Here is a 12,678-nt window from a genome sequence, read left to right on the forward strand (position 1 = left end):
AGATCCATAATGATAGGGAGGGGGTTTTCAGCATCTCACCTGTGGCAYTGGGATCTCTTGTTGGAACAGCCAGCAGCAGCTGTGCAAGTAAAGGCTGTAAAAAATCTATCAGTAAAGGTGTGAAATCTCAAGGGCCAGACCTCACAAGGTCTGTGTTTTCATTTGTGCAAAACAAGAACTGTGTATTTGCATTTTTGTACCTTCTACAGTCTTCAAAGATAATAATGTGGAAAACATCARCAGCACTTCTTCCACCTGCCAAGGGGACACAGCAGCAGGTAAAGCTGCCAACCCACATGGGCCCTCGGGTTATGGCTTGCAGCCCAGGGATTGGAGGATCCAGATAAATGGGAGAAAGGGAAAAAATAYAAGGGAGGGAGCCCAGAGTCACTGAGCAGAGAAGCAGTCTGGGGCTGCTGTGCTGGTGTGGGAGATGAGCTGCACCCCTTTGGTTTGAGGTTCTTCTGTCAGAGGGAGACTGGGAAGCTTTGGTGCCCCTTCTCAGATCATTGCTAATGAGTGGACTTGCTCCTCATTGCAGCACTAATGAGAGATTATAGCTCCACTGCAGCCTTGAAACCAGAATCAAGCTGTACCAAAGCGCCAGTCCGAATTAAGAGCCTTTCCCAGTGGCTGGTATTTTACAGCCCAGTGGCCAATTTCTAAGTTGTAGSGCCAATTATTTCCGAAGCCTTTGGTGTGCAGCTAATGAAGGCTTGGAAGGGTTTTTTTAAGTGTTTATAAATCCTGTAGTCGGCAGAGATGTAATGGAGGTGGCAGGCACAATTAGCCATCCATAATTCCTCCTAGCAGCTGATTAAAGTCTCTTTATCCGTCTTACCGAGATCAGAAGGGCACATATTTGGGAAATCAAAAATGTATTAGGGGCTGTCAGCCAATGCCAGGCCTGTGTGCTGAGCCCTGGGGTAGTGGCATGTGCCAGGAGCTGCTGTGTCTCCCCCATGGCAAGGATGGCACCTCATCCCTGTGGGGTGCAGCCTCCTCTGTACAGGTTTTCTGCAGCATCAGTCACCCCATCCTGTTGTCCTGGCATCCCCTTTGCCTGCATGGAGCAGGTGGTTGGAATGTGATGGCTCCTGCCCACGGTCTGCCAGAGCAGGAAAGTGCCCGTGGGTTTTTAGCTGCTGTGGGGACATGCAGGGGTGCTGGCCTCATCCTGCACCCAACGAGTACTGAAGGGTGTGCGCTGAGCTGCCTTGCCTCGCCCTTCCATATGCTCCGTAATGCCCCGTGGTGGCATTTGATGGATGGCTGAACACAGCAGGAAGAGGGAGGCCACCTGGCCCTGTGGTGGGAATTCCGTGGGGAGCGAGAGCGTGATCCCCCAGCCCGCGCTGGGAGCTGAAGGGATGCCGTGTTCTGTAGGAGCTTCGGGAGCCGCAGGGGCTGTGAGCCGGACGGGGCTGTCCGTGGGTGAGCTCCTGCCGGGGGGTTCCCACGGCCGCCTCCGTCCCGCCCGTCCCCCGGCGCCCCCTCCCCACCGCCCGCGCTGCCCGTGCCCGCCCCCCGGGCCCTGCGGAGGGGCCGCGCTCCCCTCCCGGACACAGCCCCGAGGGACACGCCGTGATGGAGCGGGCGGCGGCCGAGGSCCGGCCCCTGCTGCCGGCGGCGGGCGGCTCCGCCGGGCTCTCCTCGCCCGGGCTCTCCTCCGCCGGCGCCGTGTTCATCCTGCTCAAGTCTGCGCTGGGCGCGGGGCTGCTGAGCTTCCCCTGGGCTTTCGGCAGGGCCGGCGGGGCCRTCCCCGCCCTCCTGGTGGAGCTGGTAAGAGCGGACTCGGGCCGGGGCACACGGGGGCGAGGGGCTGAGGACAGCGGCAGCCCCAGGGGGAGCCGAGGGGTGCCGGGTGGGGAGAAGGCGGAGGGAGAGGGAATCACCTGCTCCGCTATTCGGGGAGCTGGCGGGAACCCCCTTCACACGGCATCACCATCCCGACGGGGCGAGGGCAGCGGTGCAACAGCCTTAGGTTGTTGTGGTGTCACCTTTAGGGTGTCACCTTTGCTGAAGCCACAGTTGTAGCTGGCTTGTAGCTCAATTCGAGATAAAATGGGTGTCTTCCCCCATACATGCCAAAAAAAACCAAATCTAAACCCAAAGCAGCACATAAGGTTTGTCTCCATCCTTTTGCTGACCTGTGCTACCCAGGGCCACAAGGTAATCTGGCCGGTGGCCTGGTCCCTGGGCTCCCTGGTCCCTGCTGGGTCCCCTTCTGCTCTGGGGGTGACGGAGTGTCGGCGTGATGCCTCTTGCCGGGTGTGTCCCCGCAGGGCTCGCTGGTGTTCCTGGTGAGTGGGCTGGCGGTGCTGGGCTATGCCGCGGCGCTCAGCGCCCAGCCCACCTACCAGGGCGTGGTCCGGGCTGTGTGYGGGGCAGCCGTGGGGAAGCTCTGTGAGGTTTGCTTCCTCCTCAACCTCTTCATGATCTCCGTGGCCCTCCTCAGGGTGGTGGGCGACCAGCTGGAGAAACGTGAGTTGTTTCCTCTCGACGTGTCCCCCAGGGTTTTCCAGAGAAGTCTGAGGATGGGCACATCCTGACCCCCTGCTGCCCCCCACAGTGTGTGACTCCCTGTACCCCAATGGGACACTGAGCGGGGCCCCCCAGCTGCCCCCCTGGTACGTGGACCAGCGCTTCACCCTCTCGGCTCTCTGTGTCCTCGTCATCTTCCCACTCTCTGTTCCCAGGGAGATTGGCTTCCAGAAGTACTCCAGGTACYACCTGGGCTATCCCTGTGGTGGCCCACCCCCAGGCACCCTGTACCCTGGGCCATCTCCTCCCAGGAACCTGTGGAGCCATGGGAGTCCCCCCTTCCTTCCTCCTGGCTGTGTCCTGATTGATGCTCTCCCATCCCTGGCAGCATCCTGGGCACACTGGCTGCCTGCTACCTCACTCTGGTCATCATCCTGAAATACTACCTGCAGGCAGAGAGCCTGAGTTTAACTGAGCCTCCCCAGCCCACCAGGTAGGAGAGTCAGCCCCATGTCCCTCTCACCCTGACCTCCATGACATGAGCAGTGACACGGGGCAGGGCTGGAGGCAGGCCGGGGTGGCCCTGGGCCCTGTGTGTGGTGGGGGCAAGTTGGGGACAGCTCACAGATGGTACAGGATGGTACAGCTACAGGATGGTAGCTCCCAGCCCCAGCTTTCAACCCAGCAATCACCCTTTCTCCCAGAATCTCCCAAGAGATTCCTGTAGTAGCATCCAGGGTGCTCAGTTTATGACACAAAGTTTTCTTCTCCATGAGAGCTTCATGCCCTTTTCTCTGTGCTTCCTCTCCACATGCCACAGGTCCTCCTCCTGGACTTCCATCTTCAGTGTCATTCCCACAATCTGCTTTGGCTTCCAGGTAGGTTACCCTGGCCCCTCTGGCCCCAGCTACCCCGCCATGGGGGCATGGGGATGCCATCCCTTGAAGYGCATGTTGCAGCAGAAGGGGACTGGAGGTGGCTGTGGGGCAGGATGTGAGTGCCTGAGAATGGGGCAGAGCAGGATGGGGCACCTGGAGGTGGGAGGGAGGATGCTGGGGGTGGGGGCTGTCCCCAGCGCTGTCCCCCCTTGCCTTGCAGTGCCAYGAGGCATGTGTGGCCATCTACAGCAGCATGCGCAACCAGAGCTTCTCCCACTGGGTCACCGTTTCTGTGCTCTCCATGCTCATTTGTCTGCTCATCTACTCCCTCACTGGTAACCCCAGCGCCAAACCCTTCACCCCCTTCTTGCCCTGGGGGTCCCCTCTCCCCTCRGCTCATCCATCCTCCTCGGGGTTCCTCTGCCCTGCTCACTGCACGGCTGCCCACCCCCACCTCCCTGTCAGCAGGGCTCTATGGCTACCTGACCTTTGGCAAGGCCGTGGCTTCCGATGTCCTGATGTCCTACCCAGGGAATGACCCCGTTGTCATTGTTGCYCGCCTGCTCTTTGGCGTCTCCATTGTGACCATTTACCCCATTGTGGTGCTGCTGGGCAGGTGAGGGGGGTGGTGACAAGCTGGGTGTCCCCCCAGTGGGTGCAGCTCCTGTGAGTGCCATCAGCCCCGCAATCCTCCCAGATCGGTGGTGAAGGATTTGTGGGCAACCCCGAAGCGCGGGGCCGTGGCAGCRTCTGAGGCACACGAGCGGCGGAGCCGGGTGGCACTGACGGTCACCTGGATGGCTGCCACACTCGGCATCGCCCTGTTCGTCCCTGACATCGGCAAAGTCATCGAACTCATCGGGGGCATCAGCGCCTTCTTCATCTTCATCTTCCCAGGCAAGAGGGAGCACAGGGAGAAAGGGCAGCACTGGGGCGTCACTGGTGCCAGGGGTGGGAGATGTGCTGGGGTGGAAGGTGGCCTGTCCWGGCCCCATTTTGGGGGTGCAGGGCTGTGTTTGTGGGGGATGGTGCAATGGGGCTGGGTGAGGGGTGCTGTGCTGGGGGGCTCAGCTTCTGCACTGCCAGCAGGGCTGTGCCTCGTGTGCATGACTGGGACCCGCAGCCTCGGACCACGCAAAAAGTGAGTGCCTGCGTGTCCAGCAGTGCTGGGGGCAAGGGAAGGGACAGTGACAGGGTGTGGATCCCCAGGCAGATCCCTGGGGGTCACCCTGGTCAAGGTGGGAGCCCTGCAGGGAGGGGGATTTGGGTATGGAGGGAAGTGTTCTACAGGCACTTCCTGCTTGGGAATGTGCTTGGGAATGTGCCTGGATACCAGCGCTGTGTCCAGGCATCAAGGAGCTGCCCAGAGTGACTTTAGGGCCAGAAGAGCTTTGGTGGCACTGCGGTACCCAGTGGGGGCTGGTCAGGTTGGGGGTCAGCAGGGCAGGGTGCCCTGAGACAGGAGACCATCAGGTGTTCCAAAGTGTCTGTTGTGCCAGGGTGCCACGATCCCATCACAGCTCCTGTCTGGAGGGGCTGGGGCACAGCAGCAGCCCGTGTTAGAGGGACCTGACAAGTTTTGGGATGTSTGCTTAGGTGTGTCTGTGGTGTCCCTGGGGGAGCAGCAGAGTGAGGATGGAGGTTATGTGGTGGGGCGTCTTTTCCCCCATGGTGGGGGGAGGGAGCACCCCAAGACCTTGGGGTCTTGGTGAGGAGGGTGTTTTGGGGGGCCCATGGATGTCTGGGGAGCAATGAGGGTGCCTTAAAGAGTGGCAAAGTGCTGGAGGGGCCAAGGCAGAAGGTGAGTAGGGGTACCCAGGGGTGGCYATTTCTGAGGTCAGCTCTACCCCAGCAGCTCCCTCGTGTCTCCGCAGGGCTGCTCTCATCGCCTGGGGTGTTCTCTCCGTTCTGGGCGGTGCCTTTGTCTGCGGGCAGAGCGCTGCCCTGGCCGTGCTGGGGCTGCTGCGCTGAGGGGCACAGATCCCCATCGTGACTCCCACCATGACCCCCCAGCACCCTGCCCTGGACAYGTCCCAGACACAGCCACACCGCTGGATCCCATGGCCGTTTTATTTGGCATCACCGTCCCMGTTGTACAGTGGCTAATAAAGACAGGACAGGGTATTGACAAGGGTCCTGTGCCGCACACCCCGAGGGACCCCCACGCACAGCGGGGTGGGCGTGGGGCTGGCACAGACAGACAGACACACAGACAKAAGTACAGAGCCCAGGRAGGAGGAGAGGCAGCCACCCTCATGCCTGCAAGGCACCAGCTGCAACTGTGCACATGCAAAGGAAACCCCATGGGACCCCCACGCCTGAGAAGGACTAAGGGGTGCCTTAGGAGCAGGGAAACCCCCCTCTGCCACCACCCTGGCTCCCCCTGGGACAGGGGTCCCCATCCCTGCACCAGGCACAGCCTCAACCCTCCCAGTCTCCTCCCTGGGTGGCCCCTGGGGACTAGCACAGACCCCCAACCCACTCACTGCTTTCCGGGGGGCTCCAGCCTCCCATCCCCTCCCATCCCTGCTTCCTGGTGCCTGCCCATACCCACTGCCCCCACTCCCTGCCTACCTGTGTCTGGATCCCCTCCCCAAACCCTGGCAGTCCTTCCCCCGAGACCCCCCCATGCCAGGGAGAGATGACCCAGGTGATGGGGTAGCAGAGGGAGGACTCTGTGGGATGGGGTACACACACGGGGGTTTCCTTCACTGCAGCCAGGTCACACCGACACCTCCCCCAGCCATGCAGGGGGTCACGGCCACCCCGCAGAGGGGACAGGGGCTGCGGCCCCCCAGCACTGACGGTCACTCTCGGCTCAGGGTACACCAGGCAGCTGCAGGGGAACATCACCAGAGGGTCAGCCCTGCCCAGCCCCACATCACCCTGACCCCCACCCCGGCCCAGCCAGCTCAGCCCATGCTGTCCTCCACACCATGCCACCTGCCCACCCTCGCTCCCCAACAACTGCAGAGCTGCTGGCTTCCCAGGGGTCCCTGTCCCCCACCCTGTGGGGTGCTGCTCTCCTACCTGGCACGGCCACGCTGGAGATGGCCTCGGGCTGGCTCAGCGTGTCCACCTTGACGTGCTGGAAGCTCTTGCTGGTGGCACTCTGCAGGTGCCTGTGCCCAGATGGGAGAAAGTGGGTGACACCCAGCCCCCCCGAAACACCATCCCAGTCCCCACACCACCACGGACTCTGGCAGGGGCTCGCTGCCAGCAATCCTGCTCATTTGCCCTTGGGCAGAACACTCTGCCCTGGTGCAGGACAGTGGCACCTCCCACCACCCCTTTCAAAGGCATCACCAGGTGGGARGTGGAGAGACCCACCCCAAGCCCCCTGTCCTGTTTATAGGGACAGCCCTAGGACAGACAGACAGACAGACAGCTCTTCAGTCATGCCATCAGATGAGACAGAGCTCGGGGCTCAGCTGCTCTAACAACCCTTCAAACCCACACATGCCMAAACAGGGTGGTTTTTTCACCCCCTCCCCTACCTCTTCCAGTCTTCCTCGGTCTCCCAGAACTCATACACGATGAAGGTGACCCCATCAGGCAGCTTCACTGCGGTGACACTGCCAGGAACAGGGAGAGGGGGTGAGCCCCAGCATGGGGCATCCCTCCCCCCTCTGCAGCCACAGGTGTGCTCTGGGGTGGGCTACTGAGGGGGGACCCAGCCCCAGCAGCCCAGGTAGGGGTACCCCCCCACCCCATCCCAGCACTCCCCAGCCCATGCAAAAGGGTTGGTGGTGGCTGAGCATAGCTAGATCCCAAACCCTGGCTGTTTTGCCTCAGCCCTTGTTCCTTGCTCCAGCCCACCCCAAGCCCCCCATGGCCAAGCCCCTCAGGATGCCGATGGTACCCACTGGAAGCAGTCCCGCTCCCCAGCCACGCTCTTCAGGTACTGCTTCAGGGAGCTGCAGAACTCGCCCAGGTGCTTGTGGGACACCGTCATCTCCTTCCGCACCAGGAGCAGGTACTGCCAGGCCCCAAAACACAGCGACACGTGAGAACCCACAAACACAGTGACCCCCCAGAGTGGCTCTGTGCTGCCCCACGGCTGGTGGTCAGCACACTCACCGTGCAAGCCGTGCTCTCGCTGTCCGACAGCCGCTGGTGCAGGTCAAACCAGAGGGTCTGGGAGAAGGRGAAGAAGCAGCAGAGCGGGGGTAGATTGGCTGAGGCTGTGTCCCCCTCYCTGCCTGGTGGGTTTCTGTCCCCTCTATTTGCAATGACTGTGCCCCTTTCTSTGCAGGGAAGGGCCTCCCAAGAGCTGCTTGCACCTTTGTGCCCTCCAGCCAGGACCCTCTGCAGAAGCTCTCTGTGCTCCCAGAGCAGCTGACATCCCCAACACCGTGTCCTCATCCTGCCCTGAAACAGGGCAAGGCCCCTGAATTGTCCCTGGGATCCAGGACAGCCCCACGCAGGCAAAYGCTGGCCCTTACCTTGTCCTCCAGCTTGCCAATCAGCTTGGCCAGCCTGTTGATCTGGCCCTCCAGCCCCTCTGCCTTGGYGTCGGGGGAACCTGCGCAGAGCCAGGAGATGGGACAGAGTGAGGGGCACCTGCAGGCACCCCCGAGAGCCCCGTGCTGGCACCTGGCTRCTCCAAGCCAGCCCAGCAGCCAGCACTTACCAGCCTGGAAGCTCTTCCCCTGCTCCCTGGGGACCATCCAGGTGCTGGGGGAGTAGCTGGGCACGGGGTTGTCGTACCAGGGGTCACTCATGCTGTGACCATCCTTGCTGGGGTGGTGCCTGCAACCAGAGAGTGCACAGAGGGTCAGGACAGCAGAGCTGGGCACGCACAGAGTGGCATCAGCCAGCCCTGGGCGAGGAGCCAGCCCTGGGCATCCTTTGTGCAGCTCTGGCAGCCCCCTTGGAGGGCAGCAGTGCCCACACTGTGCCAAGGCAGCGCAGGGCCCCTTCCTGCACCCTTCTTTGGCACCAGCCAGTGTGGGGAGTGGGTCAGAGGCAGAGGAGCACCTGAGGGCTCTTCTCATCACTTTCTCTCCTGCTTATGGAACAGCACAGCCCCCCATATGGCACCACCAGCAGCCCTCAAGGGCTTCTTCTGTCCYAGGCAGACACATGCAGCAATGGAGCATTCGGGCCCCTGTAGCAGTGCCCAGCTGGCTGGCTGCACCTTGCTGGGGTTTGTTTTGCAGTCCAATGGCTTTGGTGACTTTCAGACAAGAAAAGGAGCTGTCACATAGGCTGCCCCATGCCCGAACCGCTGCCTGTGAGCAGGGGCAGAGATGCCTGGCTGTGTTCCCACTAACAGACTGCAGTTCTCCTGGAGAGTGGCAACACACCCGCTGTAGCATTTCCTCCACCCTGCTTGCTTTCTCTGGGTCTACCAAGCCTATGGGCCTGGAGGCTACTGAAAACTAAAAAAACCTGTCCTTAAACACTTCCACAGATGSAGCATCCATAACCCAGCATCCAGCCCCAGATCCTCAGTATTCCTCCCAGGATCTCATTTATTTGCAAGCCAGAGGGACTGCTAAGCCCTGCCATCCTCACGAGGGCTTGCAGCTGCCATCCAGTGTGTGACATGGGAATGGGTTTGGGGAAGAATGACCCTCTCCTTCTCGCCAACAGGAAGCCTGAGCCACATGGGGAGAGGCTGAGCAGCTCAGGGTGTTTCCTTCCAGCGAGAGCAGCTTTGTGCCAGCTGACTGCTGACAGATTTGCCTGGGAGCCCTGGCTCCTCTTGGTATCTTTTTTTCAGTCAAGCAGCTCCCAGCTGGAGACAACATGCTGAGTGCCCTGKAGCCAATGGGCACCACACCAGCCAGCATCTCCCTGCCCTCCTGTCCCTCCCCTGGCACCTGGATCCTSCAGAGCACAGCCCCAGGTGCTCCTTCCCCAGCTACCCTGAATATCAGCCAGCGTGGGCTCCACTGTACACAGGAACACAGTGTGCGGATCTGGTCCCAAAGAACATCTCCAAGATAAGGAAGCAAGAACAACAATAAAGGTGGCAGGARCATCCCTTTGCTACAGGTTATGTAATTATCCCGCTGCTGGTCCTGGATAATCTCCTGTCAATAGACAGGAAATTAGGCAAAAACAGACAGATATTTATTTTAATCACAGTTTAATGAGCTGTCTCAAGCTAGGACCTCTGCCTTTGCACTTTGTTCTACAGCCCTTTATTTTGGTGCTTTTTAGGCCACTTCTTTGTCTTCATGCAGATGCAGGAGATAATTTTTTTTGTGGGATTTATTTTTCTTTTTAGCTATTGTCTTGGTGAGAAAACAGCTACAATACTCCCCATTATGRTCTGGGCCCACACATCAGCAAATGAAAGTCAGCAAAGTCTTTCATGGGCTCCAATTGCTCTGCCTGGTGTTGGGGTTGTTTCCTTTTCATTGCTTCCCAGGAGCTCCTACTTGTTTTTGTACATGGTTTGCCACAAAATAAAGAGAAGAAAGAGATGTGAGATGGTGAAACCCACAGCATTGCTCCTAGAAAAGCTGGTGAGATGGTGGCAGGGCTGCTCAGTCTCACCGTGTGCCAGGGAGTGGTGTCTTCGGAGGGAGCTGGGATTCTCACTCTCTGAGGTCCATGGGCCCCTCTGCCCACCCATGGCTTGGGRAAGCCAAAACATCCCCCTACAAGCATCCTGAGGCTTCCTGGCATGAAGGAAGGGCAGGAGAGGGGTTTGTTCCTCAAACATCTGACAAACGGTTTCCATAGCACCCTGTTCTGGTTACAGCTGGTGGCACTCTGGGCAGGTGAGTGACACTGACACTGAGGGGCTGTGCTGAGCTTTAACCTATGCTGCTGGGAACTCCTCATAATTTAACCCTGGCAGCACTGGGGAAACCTTCTGCAAGGCCCAACCTTAGCTGGGTGGCTGGGATGGGGACAGTGCCTCATGACACCAGAGGACAGTGCCACCTATCCTCAGTGCACAAGCCCCATTTTCCTCTGGATGATTGCACTCGCTGATTGTCCCTTGCTCCAGCAGGAGGGACAGCATCCCTGGCACGGGAAGCTGCCCCGGTGGCTGTCCCCAGCACACCTCAGGCACAGCCACCTCTCTGCCCTGSGTGGGACCGGTGGGTCCCTGTGCACCCAGCGGTGCTGTCCCTTGTTTGCATCCCCCCACACYGCTCGTGTTATGGGGGACCCTGGGGTCTGCAGGACAGTAAGGAACAGGGCAGGAGRGAGAGGTGGAGAAAAGCCCTCAGAGTTCAGGGAATGAGAAGGGAGGCAAGCAGAAAGGTAGCCAGTGGCCCAGCTCCCCTTTGCTCCTGCACGGTGACTGCTGCACCTCCCTCACCCCATGAAAGCATCCTCCTCCTCCTCCTCCTCCTCCTCCTCCTCCTCCTCCTCCCCGTCCTCCCTCCTGCACCAGGGGAGCTGGCAGCGCCGCAGACCTGGCGGGGTTGGTTTGCTCATCAATGGCATCCACAGCACTCTCCACGGAGCTGAGCAGGGACTGGGTCTGGTTGGCCGTCTCCTTCAGCAGGAAGCGRGTCACGAACTGGTCCACGTTGCTGCCGCTCTCGTACACCTGCAGAGGCACAGGGTGAGCACGGTGAGTGCCAGCGCTGTCCCCGCAGCACCACCGGGACCCAGCCAGGGCAGCACCCGCCCAGCACCCCATGMACAGACTGCTCCCCTTTGTGTYCCTGCAATGTGATCCCAAAGGGTGYTCCCCTAAGCCCGTAGCTGCTCTCTTTAGTATGATCCTAAATTACTTTGCTATTGCCTTGCAGGGCAAGAGCCAGAGGGTGCAGGTGTGAAAAGTGGCCCCTCCTGTACTTTGGAGATCCCTGCTCGGGGAGTTTCAGCACGTTATGTAGTGCCCTAGTCCAGAGCAGAATGGCCAACCCAGCGCTAGAGTTAAAGGGGTTTGGGGTGATTAGCAGGGCTCAATGTGCTGTTTGAGTGGCAGAAGCTCCCAGGGTAACTCAAACCTTTTCAAGACAGAGAACACATAAAAATGTTTTAATAGCACGAGTGATCTGCATGAAGCAGCCAGGGCCCCTTTCCCAGCACAGCCTTGCTGACTCCTGTCCCTGGCACAGCCCTGCCCCTGGCACAGCCCTGCCCCTGGCACAGCCCTGCCCCTGGCACAGCCCTGTTCCTGCGCCTCCTGACAGTCACCAGCAGAGCAGGGACACTGCCACGACTGCGTGGGCACTGGCACAGCCTGGCCAACACTGACCCAACCAATCCAGCCTTGATTCAATGTCAACACTCCAACCAGCTGAACTCATCTGGCCCCAGTCCAACCAGACCAAGGCCAGCCCAGTAACTAYTGACCTCACCAGGTCTGGCTGAAGCCAACCACTCACTCAGCATCAGAGCTGAAAATATTTGCTGTGAAAAAAAGGCTCCCCTAAACACAAGCTTGCCAGTGCCACTTTTTTGCCGACTCCAAGCCATCAGTGTCTGTTGGGACAGCCCATTGCCCAGGCAAACCCTGCTGGGCAGTCTGGCCTGGTGTGCTGGCACCTCCTGGCAGGGGACTCCTCTGGGAGCGACTCACAAATTTTTGGAGCCATGAGACAGGGACAGATGCCCCTGGCTCCCGGCATTCCATCAGCAGTGACCACACTCAGGGGCCGGGAGTGGTCCCAGCACCGCTGGATATCTGAACACGCAGCAGCGCAACACGAGCACCCCGAGCTCCCCAAAGCAAATTATTTCTGTTCTATGGTGAAACTATTAACAAGGGTTATTTCCATGGCAACTGGAGCAGCTCTGCAAGAACCCAGAGGGCCTTTATCTCCCATATTAAATCATAAAAGAAGAATGAGCTGATGGAAAAACCCTTTGGGGAAACTGATCACAGGGCTGATTTCTCACCCCTGGTTTGRTATGGAAGCAGGAGTTTCTTGATGGCTTCTTGAGCACTCAATTAGCAGCAGTTAATGATTTCTAACACAAGAAAACTTGTTCCTCTCCCATCACAGCCACAGCGTTTCTGGGGGACATGCATGACACCCTCGGTGGATGGCGAAGCACAACGTGCTGATGGTGATGCTGAGGCTCTCTGCCATGCAGGGTGCCCCATCCATCATCTCCTGGAATCAAAACTCATTTCTTTTGCCCCCTCCTCGGCTGCTCCCCGTGGGGATGGCCCTGCTGGCACTCTGCCCATGATGAGAATGTGAATATGTTAATCAGGCCCTGTGCTGTAATTACAGATGAACTCTCACACCCAGCCCTGCTCAGACTGCTGCCTCTTGGGGTCTGGATTTTTTACAACCTGACTCCAGACCATAATCTTGGTTCAGCTTTAGGAAAATCATACAGGGGATTCACACATTCATTTAAATCAGACGAACTCCCCACATAC

The 12,678-nt window shown here is 59.3% G+C and overlaps 2 protein-coding genes across 5 annotated transcripts in view; one reads left to right on the top strand and one right to left on the bottom strand.

The window, feature by feature from the left end:
* The first annotated feature begins 1,587 nt into the window (after positions 1–1,587).
* Positions 1,588–5,901, top strand: SLC38A8 (solute carrier family 38 member 8). The gene is given in 10 exon segments (XM_057364590.1): positions 1,588–1,782; positions 2,286–2,484; positions 2,573–2,726; positions 2,873–2,977; positions 3,305–3,362; positions 3,583–3,723; positions 3,725–3,978; positions 4,060–4,259; positions 4,452–4,503; positions 5,237–5,901. Coding segments are annotated over 10 exon segments (1,455 nt in total). The 3' UTR covers positions 5,334–5,901.
* Positions 5,902–5,934: 33 nt separating this feature from the next.
* Positions 5,935–12,678, bottom strand: part of NECAB2 (N-terminal EF-hand calcium binding protein 2) — a 71,174-nt gene continuing 64,430 nt past the window's right edge. For all 4 annotated transcript variants that reach the window (XM_057364587.1, XM_057364589.1, XM_057364586.1 and 1 more), the window contains 8 exons: positions 10,748–10,884; positions 7,996–8,114; positions 7,808–7,887; positions 7,443–7,499; positions 7,229–7,341; positions 6,860–6,937; positions 6,393–6,484; positions 5,935–6,198 (listed from right to left, as the gene is read on the bottom strand). In XM_057364587.1, coding sequence (XP_057220570.1) covers positions 6,170–6,198; positions 6,393–6,484; positions 6,860–6,937; positions 7,229–7,341; positions 7,443–7,499; positions 7,808–7,887; positions 7,996–8,114; positions 10,748–10,884 — 705 coding nt within the window. In that variant the 3' untranslated portion in view covers positions 5,935–6,169. The remainder of the gene's footprint in view (positions 6,199–6,392; positions 6,485–6,859; positions 6,938–7,228; positions 7,342–7,442; positions 7,500–7,807; positions 7,888–7,995; positions 8,115–10,747; positions 10,885–12,678) is intronic.

The sequence above is a fragment of the Malurus melanocephalus genome, unplaced genomic scaffold (assembly GCF_030028575.1).
Source record: "Malurus melanocephalus ecotype Western Australia unplaced genomic scaffold, MMel_1.1 scaffold_40, whole genome shotgun sequence".
In the NCBI taxonomy this organism is placed as follows: domain Eukaryota; kingdom Metazoa; phylum Chordata; class Aves; order Passeriformes; family Maluridae; genus Malurus; species Malurus melanocephalus.